We start from the raw sequence: 25,040 nt of genomic DNA, 5'->3' as shown, positions 1-25,040 counted from the left end.
AGGGAGCCTCATAGGTAACCTGATGACAGTTTTTATCATTATAAATTGACATTATAAGACCTGTATCACCCTAGGCCACTGTTAAAACTGCGAAAGAGCCCAGATAACACACTTCATAGACCACAACACTCGGGAAGGTTCTCAAAGGCATGTGTACGCACACAAAGTGAAATAATTAAACTATGTTTTTCACACTTTATATTTCCCACCGAATATCAAATTAACTGATCAAACATTTGCTTTAATTCTCACATATAAATATTGCAATTGAACTTTATCCCAAGAATATTAAAATTATTTCTAACAAAGTGTAACATTTCATAATTTCACTTCTATATTGAATGGATAGGCCTATATACTGTATATATCAATTGATATAGAACAGAGTACAAGTCCATATACCTTTGGGGAATAAAAGGACCCAAATGAGATGGGCAGGGCTGTTGTGAAAGTGAAACTTTCACCCATCCATTAGAAAGCATTTTTTCTCTCCTTCGACTGTCGCACCATGAAAAGCGAGTGTGTTTGCATTCTTGCGCTCCGGAAGGTCGGTGAGCGCTTCTTGAGAACTCTGTTGAAGTTATAGCGACGCAGGGGAGCCCTGAAGTTCCAACTGGAGCAAATTCGTTCTTTCATCTGGGAATAGTTTATTAACGGGAAAATCACCTGCCCGAGATGTTTTATGCAGAAAGAAGCAGATATTTGTACAGCAAAATGTGTTGTGTAGGTGAGTGGCAGAAATATAAATACTGACATGGGGAAGGGTTACGCAAAGTAGGCGTTCCCCACGCTGGTTCTAGTCCTACAGTAGTAAATATGATCACATGTAATACAAATGTAGTTACTGGTAATAATTGAAGTGTATAATTGAAGTTTAATATATGGTATAGGGCCCTGTGTTTTTCGCAATCATTTTACATAGCAAGATTTGTTCCTGTATTTTAAACCTAATCCAGAAATGAGAATTACACCAACAATGTAAACAATTGTCTAAGGATGGTGCTGGAGGACCGTCATATAAAAAAAGGTTAAAAAACAGACATGTAACATGATAGAGCAAAACACAGGGCCCTACAACATGATAGTTAATATAGCATTATTTTCACTTGATAGTTTCCATTTCCAAGTGAAAATGTTGATACCTCAAGTGTGTTGTTGATTAGGCTCCTCTTTCTTTCAATGAATGACCATTTACATCTTGGGCAACTGACTGGATTCAGAATGTGTGGTATAATTCTCAAATAAATACATATTAGTAGCATGTGAGATTTGTGAATGGGGGAGAAAGCGTACGAGACTTGATTAGCTGTCTCTTTTTTAGTGTTACAGTTAAACTCGTCCTGGATTCCAGTTATATAATGGCGGATGTTTTGCTGATTGCCTCCAGCTGTCTCATGTCCAACTCACTTCCATATGTGTTTAAAGTAGAACACTGAAGGAGCTCTTACTCCCCAGCTCTCACTCAAATCACACATGGCTACCATCATGGGCTTTGGCAAGCCTCTCCAATGGGGTGGGTCTTCTTGACTCAGAATCCCACACGAATATACACGTGAATTAGGCGACCAGCTATTTGTTCTCTATACATGGAAACTGCCTACAGGTCAAACTGTTAACAGTTTAGTATTAGTCTATAGTAATTAATAACTACTCCAGTATATGGTAAGTGTTAAATAATAATGCACTTTTTATTCCTCTCTAACACAGTTCACAGGTTTTTATTGCACTCTGGGTGTGACATGGCAGCTGGGTAATATGCAGATTGAGTGACTGAGGGAGGGGTTTAATTGGGTAGGGATAGTGCGCTGTGTATTACTCACCCTGACTGGATTAAGCAATGTCCCGGCAGTTAGGATCAAGGGTGTCATTCAGCTATTATAACTATTACTGTTTTAGAGACACTGACGACGAGTAGTGTCTTAAGTAACACCTCCAGTTCCATGTCACTATCTACAACCCAGTTTTAGAGGATTCAGTGGGTATGGAGTCTAGCTGTGTATCCCCCTTCCATAAATGCACTCTGAGAGGGTCTGAATAGCACCATCATTATATTTGCTTTTTCATACATTTCTTTTTGTGTGATTTGAAATGTCTACTGTATGCAGGATTGGCAAGTTTTCATTACTCTGTTTTTTTTATTGTTCATTTTTCATAATAACTAGATCTAGGGGTTTTTCTTCTCACCGTGTAACTTGACTTTAACTGACTTATATGGAGCCCAGAGTTTATCCTGGTTAGGTCATGGCCACAGAAAAAAAAGTATAGCAACTTAATAACAAGGCTAGGAAAAGTCACTCTGTCCTCATTGTGCTTTGTTGCCATCTAGTGTTCACTCCGTGAACTTTCTATTCTTATCTCCCTCCAGAGGAGAAGCACTGTTTTCCTTTCTCTCTGAAGTTAGTCAATCATGGAAGACACAGCTCCCCGTCTAAAAATATAGCCATGAGTAATATAAGTAAAATAACCCAGCCACAGGCGCAGGAAGCTACCGAATGTTTGGAGATGTTGCCACAGCAACCCCTCTCAGGTTCCTCTTTTTCCACATTCAAATGTACCGTCGGTCAGATAATTCTCGATTCAGCCCTCCACTAATGTTCATCAAATATGGAAACCAGTAATAATGATTTTTGAAGGGATAGGGAATTAAGTGAGAGTGATGTTTTGACAGGTATTCTCAGTGGCAATATGTCATTTCCATTTTTGCATACTTTAAATAAAGTGTCTGTTGCCCTCAGTCGAAAAGTATTGTTTGTAATGGATGCATCGGCTGGTGTAGTATGATACCATCTCCAATAGAGGGAGACTGGGTGTTGTATTGTACAGGTACGCCTAGCTTCCTGAAACGGGTCACATAATATTGCTTAAAGGTTAGAAGTTAGAATCCTAGGTCCAGTTTCTCGGACCCAGATTAAGCATTTCCATGGGCTAAAAATCACTTTCAATGAAGATTCTCCGTTGACCATATGCTCCTTGATTAAACAGACTCACTTTTCTCTTTGTGTAAGTTTACTCAAGGAAAGTCCATGAGAGTGAGCGTTAATTCACAGATGTGGGGCTTTCCACCATGGCTCCAGGAGCGGTAGACTAATTAGCCATTTTTAACCTCAGCTGTCAGGGCTAATCCATTCCGTGTTGAGTCGGAGTTAAATTGGGCTTACAGCTTCATCTTTTGGTCTAATTCTGAGTATGACGTCTCATCCTGCTACAGGGATTTAGATCTGTGAAGATAATGACGAACAGCGAGTGAGTCATTCCATAGCTGCGGCAGCGACCCCCTCATGTGCTGTTATACAGACAGAAAAAGTGCAACAAAGACAGGACAATATGTCTGTTGATCTTTATGACTATTTCAAAGGTACACTAGGCTGTAGTTCCTTTGATTTCTACTTCTTTGTGAGACACAGCTGACCCAAACTGGGTGTGCTCACACACACACACTCACACACACACACTCAGGAACAAGGTGTATTCCACTTGTTCCTCTTGGTTTTATTTTATTAACATTCCGAGTACACGCTCCCACTTGCATTGGGCTGGAGTGACAGGACAGTGGGAGGGAGAGAGTCAGTGAGCGCTAGGTATCCTGAGGGAGGCTGATGTCCCTCTAAGGGAGGGGTGAGGCTGTTCCCTTCTCTGGAATGAGGGGCGTTAACACCTACCCTCCTCTTCCTCCCCTCTTCTCACCGTTTCTCTCTCCATGAGCTCAAGACTTTCTAAATCGTGACGGCCGTATTTTCTGTTCTGTTCAATCTCTGTTTTCCTAATGTCCCCTGTTGACTACAAGACCGATTGTCTCAGTCAACGATGCTTGACCTGATGATTTTTACAGATGAACTTGACATGAGCCATATACTGTACAAATGCTCATATGGAGAGCGTAATGGCTTTGACATTCCAACTTTGAATGGGCCGGGCAATAACATTGCATTTATGTGACCGTTTACAGTTGCGAACGAGTTCAAACAGAAAGGGCGTGGCCGCAATAGTGTTGTGATTATCTTATGTTATCTTCTGTTAACTTCGGGTGGTTCTCCATTCCTCTCCCCTTGAACTCTGGGTTAGAATGTCTGCGGGGGACACTTTTCTATCGCTGCAGGAGTAGGCCTACCTCTCCGGAGGTTTTGCAATGGAGAACGGAAACAAACCTTTCTTATTGGATACGTTTTGAAGGTCACTCCCCGTTTCAGTCCGTTTTGTGCCTCATGAACACCACCCTGGTTGATTATGACTCTGATCCTTATCTCTGCTGAGTTGAGATAGCGGAGGGAGTTGGAGTGAGCAGGGTTGAGTACCATGAGAAGCTATTTGAAATGGAACCTAGTTGTTTTCTATTTGAAATGGAAAACAACTACTGTACCACTGTTGATTTTGGATAGAAATCACAATTTCCGTCAACCCAATCTGGTAGATCTTTCAGAGACAAGGACGTAGTATTATGGGAACTGTTCAGAGGATTCCCAGTGATATAGACGTGTTTGCTGTTTTCCTCTGGGACTTTCTGCAGATGCATAGGCTTGCGGGCATATTCTTTTCTACTTAGTATGGAGATGAATTCACAACTGATAGTGTGGGATGCTGACTCGTTTTGACATCGGACAAACGTCTGACAAAGTTTGGCTTTGTAGGGTCTCTAAGTTCTTTGAATATACACGAGCCTTGAAATGAAACATTGGGCATACAAATTAGAGGGGTTGATCCAGGAGGTTTCCCCGTCTCCCCCCCCCCCCCCCCCCCCATCAGAATGATCCATCCACATCATCCACATATAACCTAACGTAGTAGGCGTAAAAGAAACGCATAAGCGGAGTTTCCACTTCTGGCTTGGTTGAAGTCGCTTTATCCCTGAAAACTGGATGCATCTAGTTGTTGGGAACTCCGCCAAGGGTGTCCACATATGACGCCCAGTCAGTGTGGGAACACATGAGGAGAACCCCCAAGACACTCTACTTGAATCTGTCCCCGTTCTAGCAATGAGAGAACCTCAAGCATGTCATTTAGAGAGAGAGAGAAAGAAAATCTCTTCATGTTTTCAACAGTCTTTCTGTTTTTTAAAAGGCCAAGCGTTCCATCTGGTTTAGATGATGGCACATGAGGGAGCAGGGTTATAAGCATGTGTCGACCTTAATGATACATCCTTTCTTTGGAGCGTCTTTGGCAAAAAACAGTTTCACGAGGAAGATTTTCCACGGTATCTCTGACGTTGGCTGCTCTTTTCAGTTTGGGCCTTCCTGTGACATTCCACATTTCCCGTTGTTATGCCCCCCTGGGCTTGGTATTGTTATGTGTGAAGTACCTAACACCCTGGTTTTGGTACAGTGCCTTCGGGAAATATTCAGACCACTTTTTGTTACGTTAACCTTATTCTAAAATATATTAAATACAAAAAATCCTCAGCAATCTAAACACAATAACCCATAATGTTAAAGCGAAAACAGGTTTTAAGAAATCTTTGAAATTTAGTAAAGATACAAAACATATCTTATTTACATACTGTAAGTATTCAGACCCTTTGCTATGAGACTCGAAATTGAGCTCAGGTGCATCTTGTTTCCATTGGTGATCCTTGAGATGTTTCTACAACTTGATTGGAGTCCACCTGTGGTAAATTCAATTGATTGGGCATGAGTTGAAAAGGTGCACACCTGTCTATATAAGGTCCCACAGTTGACAGTGCATGTCAGAGCAAAAACCAAGCCATGAGGTCGAAGGAATTGTCCGTAAAGCTCCGAGATAAGATTGTGTCGGGGCACAGATCTGCGGAAGGGTAAACATTTCTGCAGCATTGAAGGTCCCCAAGAACACAGTGGTTTCCCTCCTTCTTAAATGGAAACACCAAAACTCTTCCCAGAGTTGGCCGCCCGGCTAAACTGAGCAATCGGGGGAGAAGGGCTTTGGTCAGGGAGGTGATCAAGAACCCTATGGTCACTCTGACAGAGCTCTAGAGTTCCTCTGTTGGGATGGGAGAACCTTCCAGAAGGATAGCCATCTCTGCAGCACTCCACCAATCAGCTCTTCATGGTAGACTGGCCAGACGGAAGCCACTCCTCAGTAAAAGGCACATGACAGCCCGTTTGGAGTTTGCCAAAAGGCACCTAAAGACTCTCAGACCATGAGAAACAAGATTCTCTGGTCTGATGAAACCAAGATTGAACTCTTTGGCCTGAATGCCAAGCATCATGTCTGGAGGAAACCTGGCACCATCCCTACGGTGAAGCATGGTGGTGGCAGTATCATGCTGTGGGATGTTTTTCAGGGACTGGGAGACTAGTCAGGATCGAGGCAAAGATGAATGGAGCAAAGTACAGAGAGATCCTTGATGAAAATCTGCTCCAGAGTGCTCAGGACCTTAGACTGGGGCGAAGGTTCACCTTAAAACAGGACAACGACACTAAGCACACAGCCAAGACAATGCAAGAGTGGCTTCAGGACAAGTGTCTGAATGTCCTTGAATGGCCCAACCAGAGCCCGAACTTGAACCCGATCTAACATTTCTGGAGAGACCTGAAAATAACTGTGCAGCAACGCTCCCCATCTAACCTGACAGAACTTGAGAGGATCTGCAGAGAAGAATGGGAGAAACTCCCCAAATACCCAAGAAGACTTGAGGCTGTAAACGCTGCCAAAGTGCTTCAACAAAGTACTGAGTAAAGGGTCTGAATGCTTTTGTAAATGTGATATTGAAGTTTTTTTTGGTTTTATAAATTAGCAAACATTTCTAAAAACCTGTTTTTGCTTTGTCATTATGGGGTATTGTATGTAGATTGATGAGGGGGGAAAAAACAGTTTAATACATTTTAGAGTAAGGCTGTAACGTAACAAAATGTGGAAAAAGTCAAGGGGTCTGAATACGAATGCACTGAATGCACAGTTTTGCATTTCCCCCATGAATTGTTAGGGTTCCGAATGGGGGAGGGGAAGCTGATCCTAGATCTGTACCTAGGGGAAACTTCACACCGGAGCTGTTCGTATCGTTATGTCACACCGCTGAAGAGAAGTAACGTTGGTGTTCAAACCTGTGAGGGGAAAGGCCTTTGCCACTGCACGGCAGTGTTGACCTTCAGGTATAAAATTCTGTACGGTCCAGTATGTGAAGCTATACAATAAGCTACACCCAAGATGTACCTTTGCTCATACAACTTGTTTTTTTATGTGATGTGGCAGATGACGTGTTTGTGATTTGTATGGCTAGACTTGTCACGTATCAGCTTCTTGCAGGCTTACTAATCCTTTCTGTGTGGGGGTAAGGGTGTGTGTTTGTTTGGTGTGGTGGGTTAGGATATTTAGGTTAGGACTTTGGCCCAGTGCACCAGCCAGCAGAGAGGAGATCGCAGACACATTCCAACAGCTCATCACATGCCCTGCTCTCAGTCAGCAACCTATCAGCTGTATAAGCAGTAGTCCATATGATCAAATTCCTTTCACTTCACCTCTTTTCTAGCTTTCTTTCCACCTCATGCACATTGACATTTGATTCCATGAACTCACTCTGTTCCAGAAAACTCCCAACCTATTTTTAAGATATCAGTAGCGGTGAACGTGTTGTGGTCTCACCGATAACGGGTTTAACAGACGACTGTATTTTGGTTACATTAGATGTTGAGAGTCTATATACCAGCATTCCCCATATGTGTGGGCTGGCAGCCCTAGTTCACTCTTTGAGAGACAGAGATACTAACAAATACCCACCAACAAACTTTATTCTGGAGCTGACAATTTCAGGTTAGATGATGAATACTACCTCCAAACGAATGGAACATCGATGGGCTCCACATTCGCTCCGAGCTATGCTAACCTTTATGTGTGTCTTTTTGAAGAACGTTTTGTTAATAATGAAAACGAAAATCAATTTTTGAGTAAAGTCCTGAAGTGGTATCGATATATTGACAAAACATGTTTGCATATGGGGAGTAACGGGAGAAGAGCTGTCAGACTTTATGGTATTACTCAATGACATTGACCCCAATTTCAAATTCTCTATTGAATGTGACACTCAACGTGTTCATGACCTCGATATGTGGACTGAGAAATCAAATGGAACCCTGTTTACAACTCTGTAAAGAAAAGAAACGGACAGAAATACTCCATTACAGGGGGACAGCTTCCACCCTGAGCCACTAAAAAGAGGACTTCCAAGAAGCCAGTTTATCAGACTGCGCCGTATATGCCACTCAACAGAGGACTATCTAGAAAAAGCAGCGGAGATGAGCAATAGGTTTCTAAGAACAAGCTATTCGCCACAATGTGTGGATGAAGCTCTTCATTTGGCATGGGGGAAAACACGAGATGAACTGCTACAAAAAAGACCCGCTAAAGCTACAGAACACTCCGTAATGTTCACAACTACATATACTTTGAACTCGCGAAAAGTGGGAGGTGCGATCAAGAAACACTGGCATGTTTTATCGTCGGACCCAGCTTTACCTTCTGAATTTAAGAATCCACCTCTTATTGTATATAGGAGAGGTCGCAATTGCCACGATTAATTGGTCCATGCCAACTGCCAGCCACAAAAGAAAATCAGCCAGGTTCTTTTACGCCCTCTTCCGAATGGTAGCTACCGTATAAATGCAGAGTGCAACAGTATGATGAAGTGAATATTTCTGCCACCCACATACAGGAAAACGGATCCCAGTAAATGATATTATTACGTGCTTCACCACTCATTTTATCTACATTATTAAATGTCCATGTGGGTTGTGCTATGTAAACCTCTCGTTCTCTCAAACAGAGAATCAGTGAACATAAAAGTTCAATCAGGAGAAACGACAGGGATTAATTATCCAGTCGCAGTACATTTTAATGACCTAAAACATGACATGTCTACCTTTTTAGATTTTGTGGCATAGAGAAGGTTATGATATCAGACAGGGGAGGTGATATAAATAAAACTCTGAGTAAAATGGAATGTTTTGTGATTTGCACCCTCCAGACATTATTTCCTAAAGGTCTTAATGATGAAATGCCTATGTATGTTACGTTGTAAATGTGAACATGAATTATGCCCCTATTACAGATTACTCTGATGTTTTTCTTGCACCGTACCCAATGATTCATGAAAACTTGCTCGGTAGGTCGATGTCCTCATTGTGGTTTTAAAGACGTGTTTAATACGTTTTATGTACACACTTTATTCAAATATTTAAGAAATGCATATTGTTATATTTGGTGGCGCTTATTTGTTTTATCCTTCGCCTCCAACGCCATTCGATGACTCGAACGGATGTGGGTGGGGCTAGGTCTACCTTTGGGCGCACATTTTTTTTTTTTTAAACGCACAAAACCTTTTACTAAGGCCGTGAGGCCGATACGTAAAGCGTATTTAAAGATCAGTGATACTATCAAGCACATAGAAATCAATGACATCATATATGAGTCCTTTATTTCACATGCTACACCATCCAAACTCCCCTGTGAGAGGTGATCATATGAATCCTACGTGTTTTTATGTTTAGCCTCCAGCACTGTCGAATGTGCGATTATGAGTGTGTTGTTATTACGCTTCTCTTCCCTTCTGTGTCTTGGACTGTACAGTATTATGGTATTGGCTTGCCCTCCTTAATTCCTGTTCTTGCCTAGACGTGTGGAAGTACACAAAGCTATTATTTAAGGTGTGCCTCTCCACAACTTGCTAAATTTGTGAACTTAGTGTTTGAATAAAACAAACACACACATCCTGACAAATCAACTGCTTCGTGTTCAAACAAGAGGCCTTAATAACCTCACATTGGAAAGAAACGTTTATTTTTTTTTTTTTTACATCCTTCCAAATGTGATGTCAGACAGAGTGTGGAAATGAGATGCATACCTCCTAGAGGGCTAGGATTTACCAGGGCCTGTTGGTCACACCCTGTGGCGTTGGTTTGGGTGTCAGCACCCTACAGTTCTCATAGGGTATTAGATCACAATGAAGGGACCTTAGTGAAGCCCCAAAATATACAGGACTAGGAACCCTGAAGGGTATACTACAAAGCAGATTCAAGGACTGAGTTAAATATTGTCATAGAAGTCAAATAAAAATGTTTGAAAGGTCTTGAAAGGGGTATGGTTTACTCAAATTGATTCAATAATCAAAAATGCATATTAGAGTCGAGCTTTTTTAATAAAGCCAGCTTATTTTGTCCATCAAAGTAAGCTGGCTAACTCCTTGATCCTACTTTGCAGTATACCCCCCCTGTTCTTCCCTGGGTCTGTCTTCAGTGTATTTTGTGTCTTCCCATGTGATTATGAGGGAATGAGACACCAAAACAAATCCGCACTGATGTCCTCACTGATATAGTGTCCGCTCAGTTATCTGAATGGTTGTCTCTCTGGGTTAGAGGCTGATAAAGGACTCGTCATCATAATCGCTGGCGTAAGGATGCTAGCTGGTTGTAGAGGAGTTGTGCTGGAATGTTTCTGTAAAGTTTCACAGGTGAGTGTAGAGTTTGAGGAAATCAGGTCTGTGAGCGTGCATGAGGGTTCATGCTGGTGTAGTTAAAGGGAAAACACACACGCACGCACGCACACACACACACACACACACACACAGTCAGGTCTTCAGCAGAGCAGAAGGAATAAGTACTCCTTCACTACTTGTCTAGTTCGAGAATCTACATGTCCTTAGATGAGAGTATAGCTGGTACTGTATAGTCTTGTTGAGGGTTGGGTCATGGAAGATCTCTCTGTGTGTGTGGGTGCCAAAGTAGCCCTTCCTTCAGCCTCCCCCTCTTCCTCATCACACCCACAGCTCTCTCAGGAATGCCATGAGTAGGCAATGATTCATATTGGTGTGTGTTAAAAAGTAATTTGAAATCGATGGAGTCATTGAACAGTGTTCTAAAATGAAATAATATATCAAACCGGAACACAATATTGCGTTATTTATTCCGGTGCCATTCTTCGTTATTGCTTATACAGCCATCGTAACGAAGTAGAATGATTCAGGCTGCGTACTGTGCACTCTTGTGTAAACGAAGGTAAGATGACGAGTAAAAGTGCATGCAGGTGGTGTATTTTATGACACAACGGGCCTGCTGGCCACCACACCTCGTCCGATCACTCACTCTCTCTCCCTGCCCCCCTTCCTGCTCACACCAGCCACACCAATATGACGGGGCAGAGGAAGGGGTGTGGCCGAGCCTTACCCACCACAATGTCCTCCAAACACACAGGCAGGTATCATAGTGTACAGATCAGCACAAGGACAGGCCCAGACACCGTACCCCACAGGCATAACTTATTGCGAAAGGAGGAGAGGAAGAAAAAACGTAACGGGAAGGAAAGAAAAGAAGAGCTCATACGGTGATAGAGCGAGAGAGGAACAAATCGTAGGCTAGATCGAAAGCGCAGACTGGATATTAGCAACGCGACTGCATGAGTGAAAGGGGGACTGAGGAATTTTTAAGAGGAAAAAGAGCAGGAGAGAGAAACGTTATAGCTACCGACAGAAACCGTGTGGTGACAAAGCGGTCACATAGAGCGCGTTAGAGGGCACGTTTGATTCATTCATTCGGAGTAGAGCGGCATCATGAGCGGTCAGCAACAGCGATACAGGAACTTATCGACAGATAACAGTGGTGGCAGGGATGGAAGGGACAGGGTGCCCTCAGACGAAAGCTACTACCAGGGGATGCTCAAGTCTACGGACGGCAGGAAAGGTACCAGTACGACAGCATTCACCTAGGAGGCAATGTGTCATAGACGTTAACAGTACAATGAAAAGTTTGATTCTATAGGTACGAGTATGACAGTGTTCACTTAGACAGTGTTTGTCATAGACACCTAGACTTTCTGTGTCAAATAGGTTCATATGAAAAGTTTGCCTCTGATACTATGGTTCATGTTTGCGCAAGAGAGAGGGTTAAAATGCTGGGTGTTTTTTTTTTTTGTTCCTGTGAAAGGAAAAGTTTTACTGCTGTTACAGGTTTGGACCATTTTCATATCCCTGCACAGACAAGTCTATTCAGAGGTTCAAGTCGGTGCCTGATTGGCTAGTCTGTGAAATAATGAGCCCCTTCATGATGCTAAGATACATACCAACTGTCCGTGTCAATTTAAATTGAAAGAGGGCTTGAGGCTTCCACTGTGAGCCTTTTATTGTATTTTTTGTATTTATTATGGATCCCCATACTCTTCCTGGGGTCCAGCAAAATGAAGGCCGTTCATACAATTTTAGAAACATTACAATACATTCACCGATTTCACACCAGACTGTGTGCCCTCGTGCCCCTTTTAGTGCACTCTCAATTACAGTTTGAGCTTTCTCTAATCATCGTCTACGGGGTTTCCCCTTCTCTTAAGTGTCAATTCTGAGGATACGTTTAGATTTAAAAAGAAGTTTTTTTTTTCTGTACTGTTTTCTGTCTCTCCAGTGGTCCACATTGTGACCAGGAGTGGACACTCCCACTAATCTAACGCATCCCACCCTATTGGTCAGCGAACCCATTCACAAAATGTGGGGGAGAAATGGAGGGGATGAAATCTCAGCAGGCCTATACATTGTTGATAAAACTCCTATAGAATGGACCGAAACACATTCCTTATTAACCCAGGACACGTCAACGGTTGACTATCCAGGCGAGAAAGGAGTATTCTGTTTCTGCATAGATCTGAAATATTTATGCACGGTACACAAACAGGCTCCCGTTTGTGTCCCGTAAATGTATATATTTTTTGTTTTCTTAATTGTCCTGGATAGTCACCCATTGAAATGTCCTGGCGTAAAGATTTTTGGGGGGGAATTTCAAGTCCCTCAGTCGAGCACCCGACTCCCTTTTCCGTTTAAGCTGGGCTGAAGCACATTTGGGTGGACCTTTTTCTTACCGAATGACATTTTCTTACTTGCTCATTCACTTCTGGTTATTTCATAGAACAGTAGAGTAATAATCATATGCGAATTGGTTCATGGTCAGTTATGTATCAAGTGCTGAGAGTGACTCACTCAGGAGGACCTATTAGATTGACACTATTTACGATGGGTTGAAACGATCCTTTGTCCTGCAGTGGATCAAGGAGATGGCTCAGGGTAAAGGAGGCAGGACCCGTCGCCCCTTTTACCTTTGTGATCACTGTGTTTGTCTTGTGGCAGTATACAATGAAGTTGAAATAGTTTGTCTTAGAGTCATGACTGCGGCGGTGTGTGTGCTGGTTGCAAGCTGGACACTGCTGCTGGACTAACACAAGTATTTGGAATTTACATTAGTTGAATGACCACAGGTCAAGGTGCAGGGTTTTTGTCCAGGATTATGGGACCTTTTGCAAAACGTCCTAAATTTGATTCGTATTTATGCCAGCAATCAACCAATCAGGATTGCCCTCGCATTGTCGCTTTATTGATGAACGACAGAGAATGACAGAGGTCAAAGTTGCGTCAGTCTCCAGGCGCGCACACACACACACACACACACACACACACACACACACACACACACACACACACACACACACCCTATGGTTGCCACGGCAACGTGTTTCCATAACACAAAAGCAACCTGGCGCACCTTAAAATACTAAAACGTAGCCTGCGGGTCCAGTTTGTGGTCGCAGTGAATCAGCACTCCCTTCAACATTGTACTTTGGTTCGGCAGGGCGTTGCACTATGCAGAAATCGCTCTGCCATTTCCTGGTTGCTAAAACTCTTAATAGTTTGCCGAATTTCACTTTATGTGACAAAATGAGCTAGTTTAGTGCAGAGAATCATTGTACCATCTAAACCGCTGTGAAACGTATTTACCATAACCATGAATATTGTTGTTTCAGCTGTTTGAAGCTGGTGTACGAAACCAAAAATAAAAGACTCAAAAGCAACACTTAAGAATGGGAAGCATAGAAATACAGTTTCTTAGACTTGCTTTCAGGTAGAATGATAGTTGTATAACTCGCAATTCTATGTGACTTGGTCGGGTCGGCCAAAAAGTTACATATTACCACTTTAAGGAAAAATCCCCCCCCAAAAATGCAACTTCGTATTCATAATCTCCAGCACCACCCCAACATCAACATATGTGAAAATGGCCATTTAAATTATTTATTTTTTTGTGAGGAAGATAAGTGTTTCCAATGACATCATTGGTGTGCATCGTGTGATTTTTATCGTGTGATTAGGCATTGCCTACTAATTGTCTGCTAATTTGTTGATGTCATTGGAAACATTTTATCTTCCTCTATCTTTTTTTTACTACAAAACATAGAAACACAGCAGGTTTCACATACTGTCGATTTTGGGGTGGTATTTTCCCTTTAGCTGTACGGTAGGCTTTGATGAAGAACCTTAAATGCAGTTTGTTAATGAACTATTATTCATATGGACACCCATGTCTTTTATCTGGATAATGAGTCTTCAGTCTAATAACTCTAGTGTTATCTTCAATGCGACGAATGACTTTCTATACAGACCTATTGGAATTGCTATTGGATTGGCCACCAGTACTATCTCCCGTGATATAACAAATACTATATCTCAATGGGAATTCTTTGTTTATTTTATTTTTGTATCTGTTATTTAACCCCTCTTTCAGTGAAGTGGTCTGGCATGATGAATAACAGTTGGTGATATGCCTGTTGGTTGGGGAGGGTCTGTGTCTGCAGTTGGTATGTCTGTGTCTGTGCTCTGCAGTATGTTTTCCAGTACCCCATGGTAGTGGGGTGTGTCCGGGTATTTGACTGAGGGTGTGTCAATTCCACTCAGTATGGTGAGGCTGAAACCGTATCTATCTCCTAGTTTGGAGTATCTGCCCGTTAATGCATCGTTGTCTTCCTCTCTGAGAGCGAACGTATCTTGTCAGGTTCAACGTGCACAGCAGTGTCCGTTACAGAATGTCGCCTATAGAGATGCTGAACACCTGTACACAGTGTAATCCTTCCACTAAGCCTCAGGCCCTGCCTGTAGTCATACCATAGTGAAAAGCATTTGCAGACACAATCAGACGACGGTGGTGTATATCTAGACACCGACTGTGCTATGACGATTTCTCGTGAGTCAGACGTGTTTAGTCCAGGCGCTCTGGTATCAAGTCTCACTAGGCAAGACTAATCCCATCCAATGACTTCTCTTTGTCTCGGGGAGGTACAAAACGATGGCGGCATCTGGGATATTTGTTATTTTTCAGCTCCCGTTGTTCATGTTAAATGTATTTGAAATCCTTTGATTTTCTCCTTGTCCCTAACACCCCGCGACATGTTTTAATCTAGACCGAGTTTTCTCAACCCCCGTTAAAAAAATACATTAATATTACTGTATGTACTCAGAGGGTGTATCAAATATATATCTATTTTTTGAACCATGTCTGACGTTTGCTCTTTGTGTCTTGCAGATGAACGGGATCGAGTACAGAAAAAGACCTTCACTAAATGGGTGAACAAACACTTGATGAAGGTACGGTCACACACTACCAGAGTAGTTTTTATGTGCTCAATAACTCAATAACTAACTCACTCTCCCTGTCTTGCTTACTTTAATGCACTGATTACTGGTATCAATAGTTTATACACAAAGGCAATCGCATGCACGCACACACACACCGACTTATTTTTGAACCAACATCAGTTTGATTTCAATAGATTTGTTTAAATGTTGTTTCGGAGGTTTACTGGAGTTTTCACAATGTACAACATTTTCAAAATCACTATTCCTGTGTTATTATCCTTTAAATGTATTTTTTTTTAACCTTTATTTAACTAGGCAAGTCAGTTAAGATCAAATTCTTATTTACAATGATGGCCTAGGAACAGTGGGGTAGAACAGTTCTGGGGCAGAATGACAGATTTTTACCTTGTCAGCTCGGGGATTCGATCTAGCAACCTTTCGGTTACTGGCCCAACGCTCTAACCACTAGGCTACCTGCCGCCCCGTCATCAAATATCAGTCAAATGTCATAAAACGAATGAAAATGCCTGAAGTGGTTACTTGCAGAAGTTGTCAAAGTAGGATTTATGGTGAGTTGGATCACAACTGGTCCAGAAGTGATGTGCACGAGTGGCAAATGGCAGATATTTCCTTAGTGAATCATACCTCATAATTGGCCAACCAACCACTTGGAGGCTGAGCTGTGTGTTTTCTGACGGTTGCAATTTAGCCTCTCGGCAAAAAAATGGATCTTTAGCTTCCGAAGTCATTTTGCCACTAATGACAGGAGTAGGCTAGAATCTTTGGAGTGAATCGTAGCGACACCAGCCAGATACTTTATTGCTGCGTTTTAGATGTGTAGTTCCGTTTCTCAAATTTAAAACGGGGACGGATCTTAAACACCAGGGCCCGCATTCATAAAGCGCCTCGAAGTAGGCGTGCTGGTCTAGGATCAGTTTTACCTTTGACATTATAATGAATGGTCATGGGGTGACCTGATCCCAGATCAGCACTTCTACTTTGGGACACACATAGTTTCTGTATCAGTGGAGGACTATGTTCTCACCTTTTTATGTTTACAATAATTATTTTGGTGTCGGGGATATCTGTGTTGGTATGTTAGTAGATGAGATGTGACCGTCTGATTTAACCTGCATTACTATGAGTGGAGCTGGGTTCCATTCTGGTCCAGCCATGCTGAACATGCAGGTGCTGTTAAAGGCATGATCCCGTGCTGGGTAGTATCCATGACAACACAATATTATGACAGCGAGTTTTGATCCCCCACCAGACAGATATCCACAGATTTCAAACCAACAAGTGGTTGTTTTTTTTAACACCATCTCAACCTCAGACATCAATACAGTCAGACAGACCAACCCCTTTGGAAGGGCTTCATTGAAAGTGACATGTATTATACACACACACACAGACACAGACACACAGACACACAGACACACAGACAGACACACAGACAGACACACAGACAGACACACAGACAGACACACAGACAGACACACAGACAGACACACAGACAGACACACAGACAGACACACAGACAGACACACAGACAGACAGAAAGGTTGCTGGAAATCATGAGTGTTTGGTTTCTAGCTTGGTGTTTTGAGGGAAGGTTTACCCGATGACCAGTCTCTCTTTGACTGAGTGAGTTTGTCAATTGTGCTGTTGTCACCCTTCTCTTTTGACCTCCCTCACCACTGCCCCTTCCCTTAGGGCTACAAACCTTACTCTGTTCCTGATATAACACACAAGCGAGCAGACTTTTTCGTCAAGTGTTTTATGTGAGTCCCAGACATCTGGATATGTTTTGCTCTTTGCCTCTGAAGCACCACATTCTGTTCTGGGCCCAAGGCCCGGTGGCTGCTAGCTGGGCCAACAGTAGCACATGTGCTACACAGACTGACTGCTGGTTCTGGGTGGCTGACTGCCTGCCTGCCTTTAGCTCTTTGCTAGGCAAGGTCCTTAAGTGCTCCTTACAGGTACTATCAGAGGAATCGATCTGTGTCTCTTGTCTTCCCACTACCATTATGACAAATTGGTAGGCCTATATGACAAGATTTGCGTCTCGTTTTAATGTTCGACGGACTGGGACGACTGTACATTTTTTTTCCTTTTTAAAAAGTTTAAATTAAGTAGAATGTGCATTGACATGAAGTAGACAAATGTTTAATTAAGAGCTTTCTAAGACAGAACTGTTTCATTCCATACCAGAACCGTTTCATACCATACACAGTATGTGCTATGCAATGAATTGTTACAGAACTAGTCGAGTCATTAAAATGAAATGGCGACCCAAGCAAGGCTTGAAAAACACAATCGGAAACATCATGCAGGAGATTTTGAAATATAGCGTTTTGCGGTAGAACGAAAGTGTTAGTCTGCCCGTGTGATGGTTAACTGCGTTTCCAGTGGGCACGTCCCGGGTTGGGCCGTGAGGGGTTGTAAAGGGATTTGGAATAACTTCCACTCGAGCATAAATCTTGTTGTGTGTCAACAAGGGCGGGAAGACAGAATGGAGGGTTTCTCAACCATTATTTTGCAGTGTTATGTAGCTCACATCGTTCTGTAGATGTAATGCCCCATTCACTTTTAATGAAGTGTACAGACCAGACAGTATCACTATTTTCTTATTCAAAGACGTGTGTGATTTAATTTTTTTTTTTTAATTGGCGTTCAACCTTTATACTAACACATGTAACCCTAAGTTAACTGATAGAAGCATCACCTAAAGGGTGTTTTGTAACGGGAAAGCGACGTGGCGGATGAGGTTAACAAAGAGTTCAGGTTCTGTGTTGACTGGCCTAATGGTTTTAACCTTGATGTACTCACAATGAGCCCATGTCTGCAGTGCACAATTTGTACCCTGACACCACCTGATCACGTTGACTCAATCTGAGCTTCTTCAACGTGGGCTATTGTGTTTTGATGACAGACAGGGTTTAAACATATTCTACGGGATAGCAGAGAGAGACTGTTGTAGCTACCATAGAGGAACCAATGAGAGTGAAGCATTTCACACCAACTACAATTATGCTGTATTTGTATTTATTATGGCCAAGGCAGCAGCTACTCTTCCTGGGGTCTGGCAAAATTAAGGCAGTTATACAATTTTAAAAACATTACAATATATTAATTACAGAATTCACAACACTCTGTGTGCCCCCAGGCCCATACTCCACTACCACATATCTACAACGCAAAATCCATGTGTACGTGTGTGAATAGTGCGTATGTTATCATGTGTTTGTATGCATGTGTCTGCGCCTATGTTTGTGTTACTTCACAGTCCACGCTGTTCTTTAAGGTGTATTTTTACCAGATTTTTAATTCTGATTCTACTGCTTGCATCATCAGTTACCTGATATGGAATAGAGTTCCATGTAGTCATGGCTCTATGTAGTACTGTCCGCCTCCCATAGTATGTTCTGGACTTGGGGACCGTGAAGAGATCTCTGGTGGTATGTCTTGTGGGGTATGCATGGGTGACCGAGCTGTGTGCTAGTATTTTAAACAGACAGCTCGGTACCTTCAGCTTGTCAACACCTCTTACAAAAACAAGTAATGAGGAAGTAAATCTCTCTTCCACTTTGAGCCATGAGAGATTGACATGCATGTCATTAATGCCATCTCTCTGTGTACTTTTTAAGGGCCAGCCGTGCTGCCCTGTTCTGAGCCAACTGCAATTTTCCCAAGTCCCTCTTTGTGGCACCTGACCACACGACTGAACAGTAGTCCAGATGTGACAAAACCAGGGCCTGTAGGACCTGCCTGGTTGATAGTGTTGTTAAGAAGGCAGAGCAATGCTTTATTATGGACAGACTTCTCCCCATCTTAGCTACTGTTGTATCAATATGTTTTGACCATGACAGTTTACATTCCAGGGTTACTCCAAGCAGTTTAATCACCTCAACTTGCTCAATTTCCACATTGTTCATTATGAGATGTAGTTGAAGTTTAGGTTTTAGTGAATGATTTGTCCCAAATACAATGCTTTTAGTTTTGGAAATATTTAGGACCAACTTATTCCTTGCTACCCATTCCGAAACTAACTGCAGCTCTTTATTAAGTGTTTCAGTCATTTCAGTTGCTGTAGTAGCTGACATGTATAGTGTTTAGTCATCCGCATACATAGACACACTGGCCTTACTCAAAGCCTGTCATTAGTAAAGATTGAAAAAAGCAAGGGGCCTAAACAGCTACCCTGGGGAATTCCTGCTTCTACCTGGATTATGTTTGAGAGGCTTCCATTAAAGAACACCCTCTGTGTTCTGTTAGACAAGTAAGGATTTATCCACATTATAGCAGGGGGTGTAAAGCCATAGCACACAAGTTTTTCCAGTAGCATAACCGTCGTATTGTTGTTCCAAGCAGTTGAACTGAAGAAAAACACTTGAATGTTATGCGCTCTTGTCCCATCAGTTCCAGACATACAACTTGTATAATATTGTTGAAGTTGGAGACTCTTAGTTGAAGTTGGACAACCTTACGTGATTAATGTGTAAACAGTGGTCCCTAGTGGCCATCATCAACCCCCACTGCATTTCAAATCTCCATGGAGGGAGTGTGTACTCCACAGGTGGGCAGGAGTGAGTTACTGTGTTCACACACAGGGTTATATAACTACTTATAACACACAGTATTACAGAAGTACTTACCATTTGATGCCAGTAATAAATCAAGGTAGTGAGTGTTACAACTTGCAGAGGCGAGACTTGCGTACATACCTGTGCGAGGACAGTACCTGTTTTTCACAAGATCGAACATTACATGCAATCTCCCAATATTAACCATGTGATTAAAGCACTAATATTTGAAACTTTTTTTTACCATTCTCTTTTATTCATATTCATCTAACTTTTTTCATTTTCTTCTTTCATCCTTTTTAATCCTTTTATATAATCTCAGGCTCATTTCTTTTTTTTTATTGATTTAACCTTTATTTAACCAGGCAAGTCAGTTAAGAACAAATTCTTGTTCACAATGACGGCCTACCAAAAGGCAAAAGGCCTCCTGCGAGGACGGGGGCTGGGATTAAAGATTTTATAAAAATATAGGACAAAACGCACATCATGACAAGAAAGACTACACAGCACTACGTAGAGACCTAAGACAACAACATAGCATGGCAGCAACACATGACAACATAGCATGGCAGCAACACAACATGACAACAACATGGAAGCAACACAACATGGTAGCAGCACAAAACAGGGTTAAAACTTGATTGGGCACCGACAACAGCACAAAGGGTAAGAAGGTAGAGACAACAATACATCACGCAAAGCAGACAACTGTCAGTAAGAGTGTCCATGATTGAGTCTTTGAATGAAGAGATTGAGATAAAACTGCCCAGTTTGAGTGATTTTTGCAGCTCGTTCCAGTCGCTAGTTGCAGCGAACTGGAAAGACGAGCGACCCAGGGATGTGTGTGCTTTGGGGACCTTTAAACAGAACGTAACTCGTGATCATATTCTCTTCCTCTTTCTGTCATTCTCCCTCTCTTATTTCCTTGTTCTCCATCTCATGCCTCATCCACGCGTCCTCCTCGGTCCAGCATGGGAAAGCAGAGGTAGGTGCCTGCAAGCCCCAGCAGGAGAGCACCGTATGTGGGACACATTCTGCTGAGCATGTATCTCACCTGAACACTCTCCACTCCCCACACCTATGCCATCACTGTGAAAGTATAAGGAGTTACACTGACGCCGTCACACAGAATGCCTTGTGGACTGTGAGCCGAACCCTAACTCGAGATCTGTGCGTGTAACTAGGGCTTGGTCACGTAAGTCATGCGTTTACGCCAATGGGAGATTTGTCCAGGTTACGCGCACAGACCCTAAGTGTTAGGACCATGTGTTGCACAGACAAGTACATGCTCGAGGCATGCAGTCCTCCTTCAGTTTCAGTCGTTCCCTACTCTCCCTAAGCTTTCACCCACTTCTGCTCTCTATGACAGTTCATCTTTCTTACTGGAATTGATTATAGCATGCGCCCAGTCCCAAGACTCACTGCACTGTCTGTTTTCATTTGCAAGTATCCGTTTGCCTATATTCGTACTGTTTATTTCGTTGTTTTTTGACTGTTATTTTTTTTATTTTTTTTATTGAGACTCCCTGACTTCCATCCATCATCTCTCGGTAGTTCTGACAGCTGCCACTTAGCAGGTGTCTTGAGTGTCCAACACGGGCTGATTGGTTGCCCGCAGCCATGCATTCCTGTCCTTTGTACAGATGTACTGGTGGAGCGAGAGCCCTGCAGGCTTGTAGCATGAGCTGTGTAGACCGATTGAGAGGAGCTCGAACATCTTGTGTCATTTTCTACAGGAATGATTGGTTATTCTTTCCAAGGTTGACTGTAAGAGGATGACCCCCATGTCTAGGTGCCCTATCGAATCAAACTCATAACCAGATCCGGAATATTCAAATGTTATTACGTAAATACAATGCACGGCTTGTAGGTATTTTTTATCTTGGGTGTTGCACAAAGAAAAGACATTGCGATGACAAACCTTCTCTTTCTGTTCCACAGTCACAGAGTCAGGTGACTGATCTGTATGAAGACCTGAGAGATGGACACAACCTGATCTCCCTCCTGGAGGTCCTCTCCGGGGAGACGCTGGTGAGTACTGCGGACTTCTGATTGGCGAATGGACTGACCTGTACCTCTGATCCTGACTTCTGATTGCAACGGACCTCGATCCAAACCCCCCCCCCCCCCCAATCTGAACCAAGTCCTGACCCTAAGAAACAAAAGTTGAACCCTTATTTATACCTACCTAGACCATCCCTGAAGCAAAACATTTGTTAGACTTTCAAGTCATAGCACAACCTAACAAGACAGTAGCTGGAAAGTCAACAAAGACCCATTAACTGTGGAAGACAACCCCTGTTTACCTACCTCTCATTCCAGTCCCTGGAAATATTAATTATTTGTAGTTGTTTAGATATTTTTTATAACTAAGTCAGTTAGTCGACACTGGACGCTTGCACATTATGATGATGCGTTATAGGTGGGAAGCCTTGCACTCTGTCTCTGCTACAGTAGCTCATCGCTCTGCTCGTCTCTGCTGGTCTCTGCTCATCTACCAGACGCCTCCATGGTTCTAACACAATAACCCCACTTTGGCTTCTCTTTTTGAACTGTGTGCTCCTGTCTGACATTTCTCTGGTTCTCCTTTTCTGCTCCCCCCCCCTCTCCTCATGTCCCCCTCTTTACCCCCCTACACTTTCCCCCCTTTCCTGTATGCTCACCTTTGCCCTTTGGCCTATGCCTCCTCTCTTTGCACTGCTCTTTTCTGGGGCTAGGCAAGGGAGAGAGACGTGGTCAGGAACTTGCGGTTGGTGAGTGGGGTTTCTGTTTTCTAACTCGGCCACCATTTCCTTCTTCTACTTCACGTGGCTTGAGTCATCCGTTACCCAGTGGCACGGCTGTGCATGATGTCACTTCCTGTGCTTATGATTCCATTCATTCTTTTTCCTTTGGCCATCAATTATTTATCATTGACAAGCTTGCAAGGACTGAGGTGCGTTAACCATTTCGCTGCTGGCTATAAACAAAACCCCCCTCGGTTATTAATAGGTGCCATGGCCGAATGAAGGAAGGACATGATTGACTAACTACATCATTGACTCCAGTCATTGACCCTCTAACAATACTTAAGCATGGGAAATGATCCATTTGAAAATAGCTTTATTGTTTCTGTTTATCTCAATTACTAATGCTTATTGCATAGCACAAATACAGTATTCTTTGGAAGTGGAAGTCTTCGATTCATTGTTCTCCCGTCAGAGCACATGACCGAAGTGGTGACACAATTCAAAACCAACCAACCAAAGATTCCTGTACCTAATAACTAATCATGGTATTGGCTCAGCCTCTTTCACTCCAAATATATCTCCTATTTACCTCTGTGTTTGTCTGTCGAAGGTGAAGAACGGGTAGGTACACTAACGAATGATGTCATTAATGTGGTTTTACAATGAGGGAAGTTGTACTTGGAGATCTGTGAGATGCATCAGTTATTTGTCGTATTCTTTGTCATTCATCTTTTTCTTTGGAGGAAAACCATGTGTACTCTTGTCATTGAATCCTCAATTTAGTTCCCAATTTCCCTTGTTCCGTTTTGTTGGATTTTGTCGTAGCTGCATCACATTTTTTCTCTTACGACGTAGTCTCACTCGCATTTCTCCAAGCCTCTCCTAAGGTAGCATTAACTCCTGTCCCGTCTGTTTCTAATCTCTCTCTACCTCTCGCTCTCTCTCTACCTCTCGCTCTCTCTCTACCTCTCGCTCTCTTGCTCTCTCTCTCTCTGCCTCGCTCTCTCTCTCTGCCTCGCTCTCTCTCTCTGCCTCTCTCTCTCTCTCTCTCTCTCTCTCTCTGTCTGGCTCTCTCTCTACCTCTCTCGGTCTGGCTCGCTCTCTCTCTCTGCCTCGCTCTCTCTCTCTGCCTCGCTCTCTCTCTCTGCCTCGCTCTCTCTCTCTGCCTCTCTCTCTCTCTCTCTCTCTCTCTCTCTCTCTGGCTCTCTCTCTACCTCTCTCTCTCTGCCTCGCTCTCTCTCTCTGCCTCTCTCTCTCTCTCTCTCTCTCTCTCTGTCTGGCTCTCTCTCTACCTCTCTCGGTCTGGCTCGCTCTCTCTACCTCTCTCTCGCTCTCTCTCTCTACCTCTATCTCTCTCTCTCTCTCTCGCTCTGTGTGGCTCTCTCTCTCTCTCGGTCTGTCTCTCTCTCTCTGTCTCCCCCTTTGTCTCTCGCTCTCTCTCTCTCTCCAGCCCAGAGAGAAAGGCCGCATGAGATTCCACAAGCTGCAGAATGTACAGATGGCACTGGACTTCCTCAAACACCGACAGGTAAGAGAAACAGCAATTGAAGCGTAATAATGGAGATAATGTAACAAATGAGTTACCCTCTTGTAACTGTATTAGGATGACTTACTGTAAGTGACATGACTGAGAACTATCTAAATGCATTGGAACAGGGTCATAATGTATCTACTATGATGTGAACTACTATAATTGTTAAGCCTCCCTCTTCTCTGTCGTCCAATCACAGGTCAAGCTGGTGAACATCAGAAACGATGACATCGCGGATGGCAACCCCAAGCTGACCCTTGGGCTGATATGGACCATCATCCTTCACTTCCAGGTGTCCTACTCTGTCAGTGTTGTGTTCCATTACCATATAGCTCCTCGTCCTCCTTTCTCCTTGGCTCTGATCCAAGCCAATCAGTAACAATCACAAATCGAACTCAATCCAATCATACGTAATCCATTTGATCTCAATCACTCGCTGTTACCACATCGCTTTCATAAAATCACATTGCTATCAAATCTGTCATCAAATTATTATCAAATATATTTCAATCATAGTATTATTACAGTTTAATAATTATAATTATTATAACAGGTTAAACTCCAGCCTCTTCATAGTAGGCTAATGTACTGTAGGCCATGCTAACCCTTCCTGATAATTCATGATCATGCCTTTATTTAGTTATTTTGAAACATGGAAAGAATAAGGAAGTGATCTTACGATGTAGCTTTCCCTGCCACTTAAATAGCCTGAACATATTGATGAAGTGTTGGAATACAATAGCATCAGTGTGTGTGTGAATAACTCTCCCCATGCTTCCCAATGGGAAAGTAGTGGCACAACTTTGACCCACTGGACAAAAACTGGTTGAATCAACGTTGTTTCCACATCATTT

General features: G+C 42.8%; 1 protein-coding gene across 25 annotated transcripts in view; it reads left to right on the top strand.

Annotated features, from left to right (window-relative positions):
• plecb (plectin b) overlaps positions 1-25,040 on the top strand; it is a 188,137-nt gene that overhangs the window by 122,863 nt on the left and 40,234 nt on the right. For 9 of the 25 annotated variants that reach the window (XM_055903158.1, XM_055903156.1, XM_055903163.1 and 6 more), the window contains 6 exons: positions 15,291-15,352; positions 20,897-20,911; positions 21,868-21,957; positions 22,644-22,679; positions 24,106-24,183; positions 24,386-24,478. In XM_055903158.1, coding sequence (XP_055759133.1) covers positions 15,291-15,352; positions 20,897-20,911; positions 21,868-21,957; positions 22,644-22,679; positions 24,106-24,183; positions 24,386-24,478 — 374 coding nt within the window. Of the gene's footprint in view, positions 1-11,122; positions 11,637-15,290; positions 15,353-20,896; positions 20,912-21,867; positions 21,958-22,643; positions 22,680-24,105; positions 24,184-24,385; positions 24,479-25,040 lie in introns of those variants that run through there. The other 16 variants (XM_055903157.1, XM_055903164.1, XM_055903168.1 and 13 more) reach the window with 6 other exon arrangements.

The sequence above is a fragment of the Salvelinus fontinalis genome, chromosome 38, assembly GCF_029448725.1.
Source record: "Salvelinus fontinalis isolate EN_2023a chromosome 38, ASM2944872v1, whole genome shotgun sequence".
Lineage (NCBI taxonomy): Eukaryota > Metazoa > Chordata > Actinopteri > Salmoniformes > Salmonidae > Salvelinus > Salvelinus fontinalis.
Note: the sequence above shows the minus strand (reverse complement) of the source record. Positions and strands in the feature narration are given on the sequence as shown.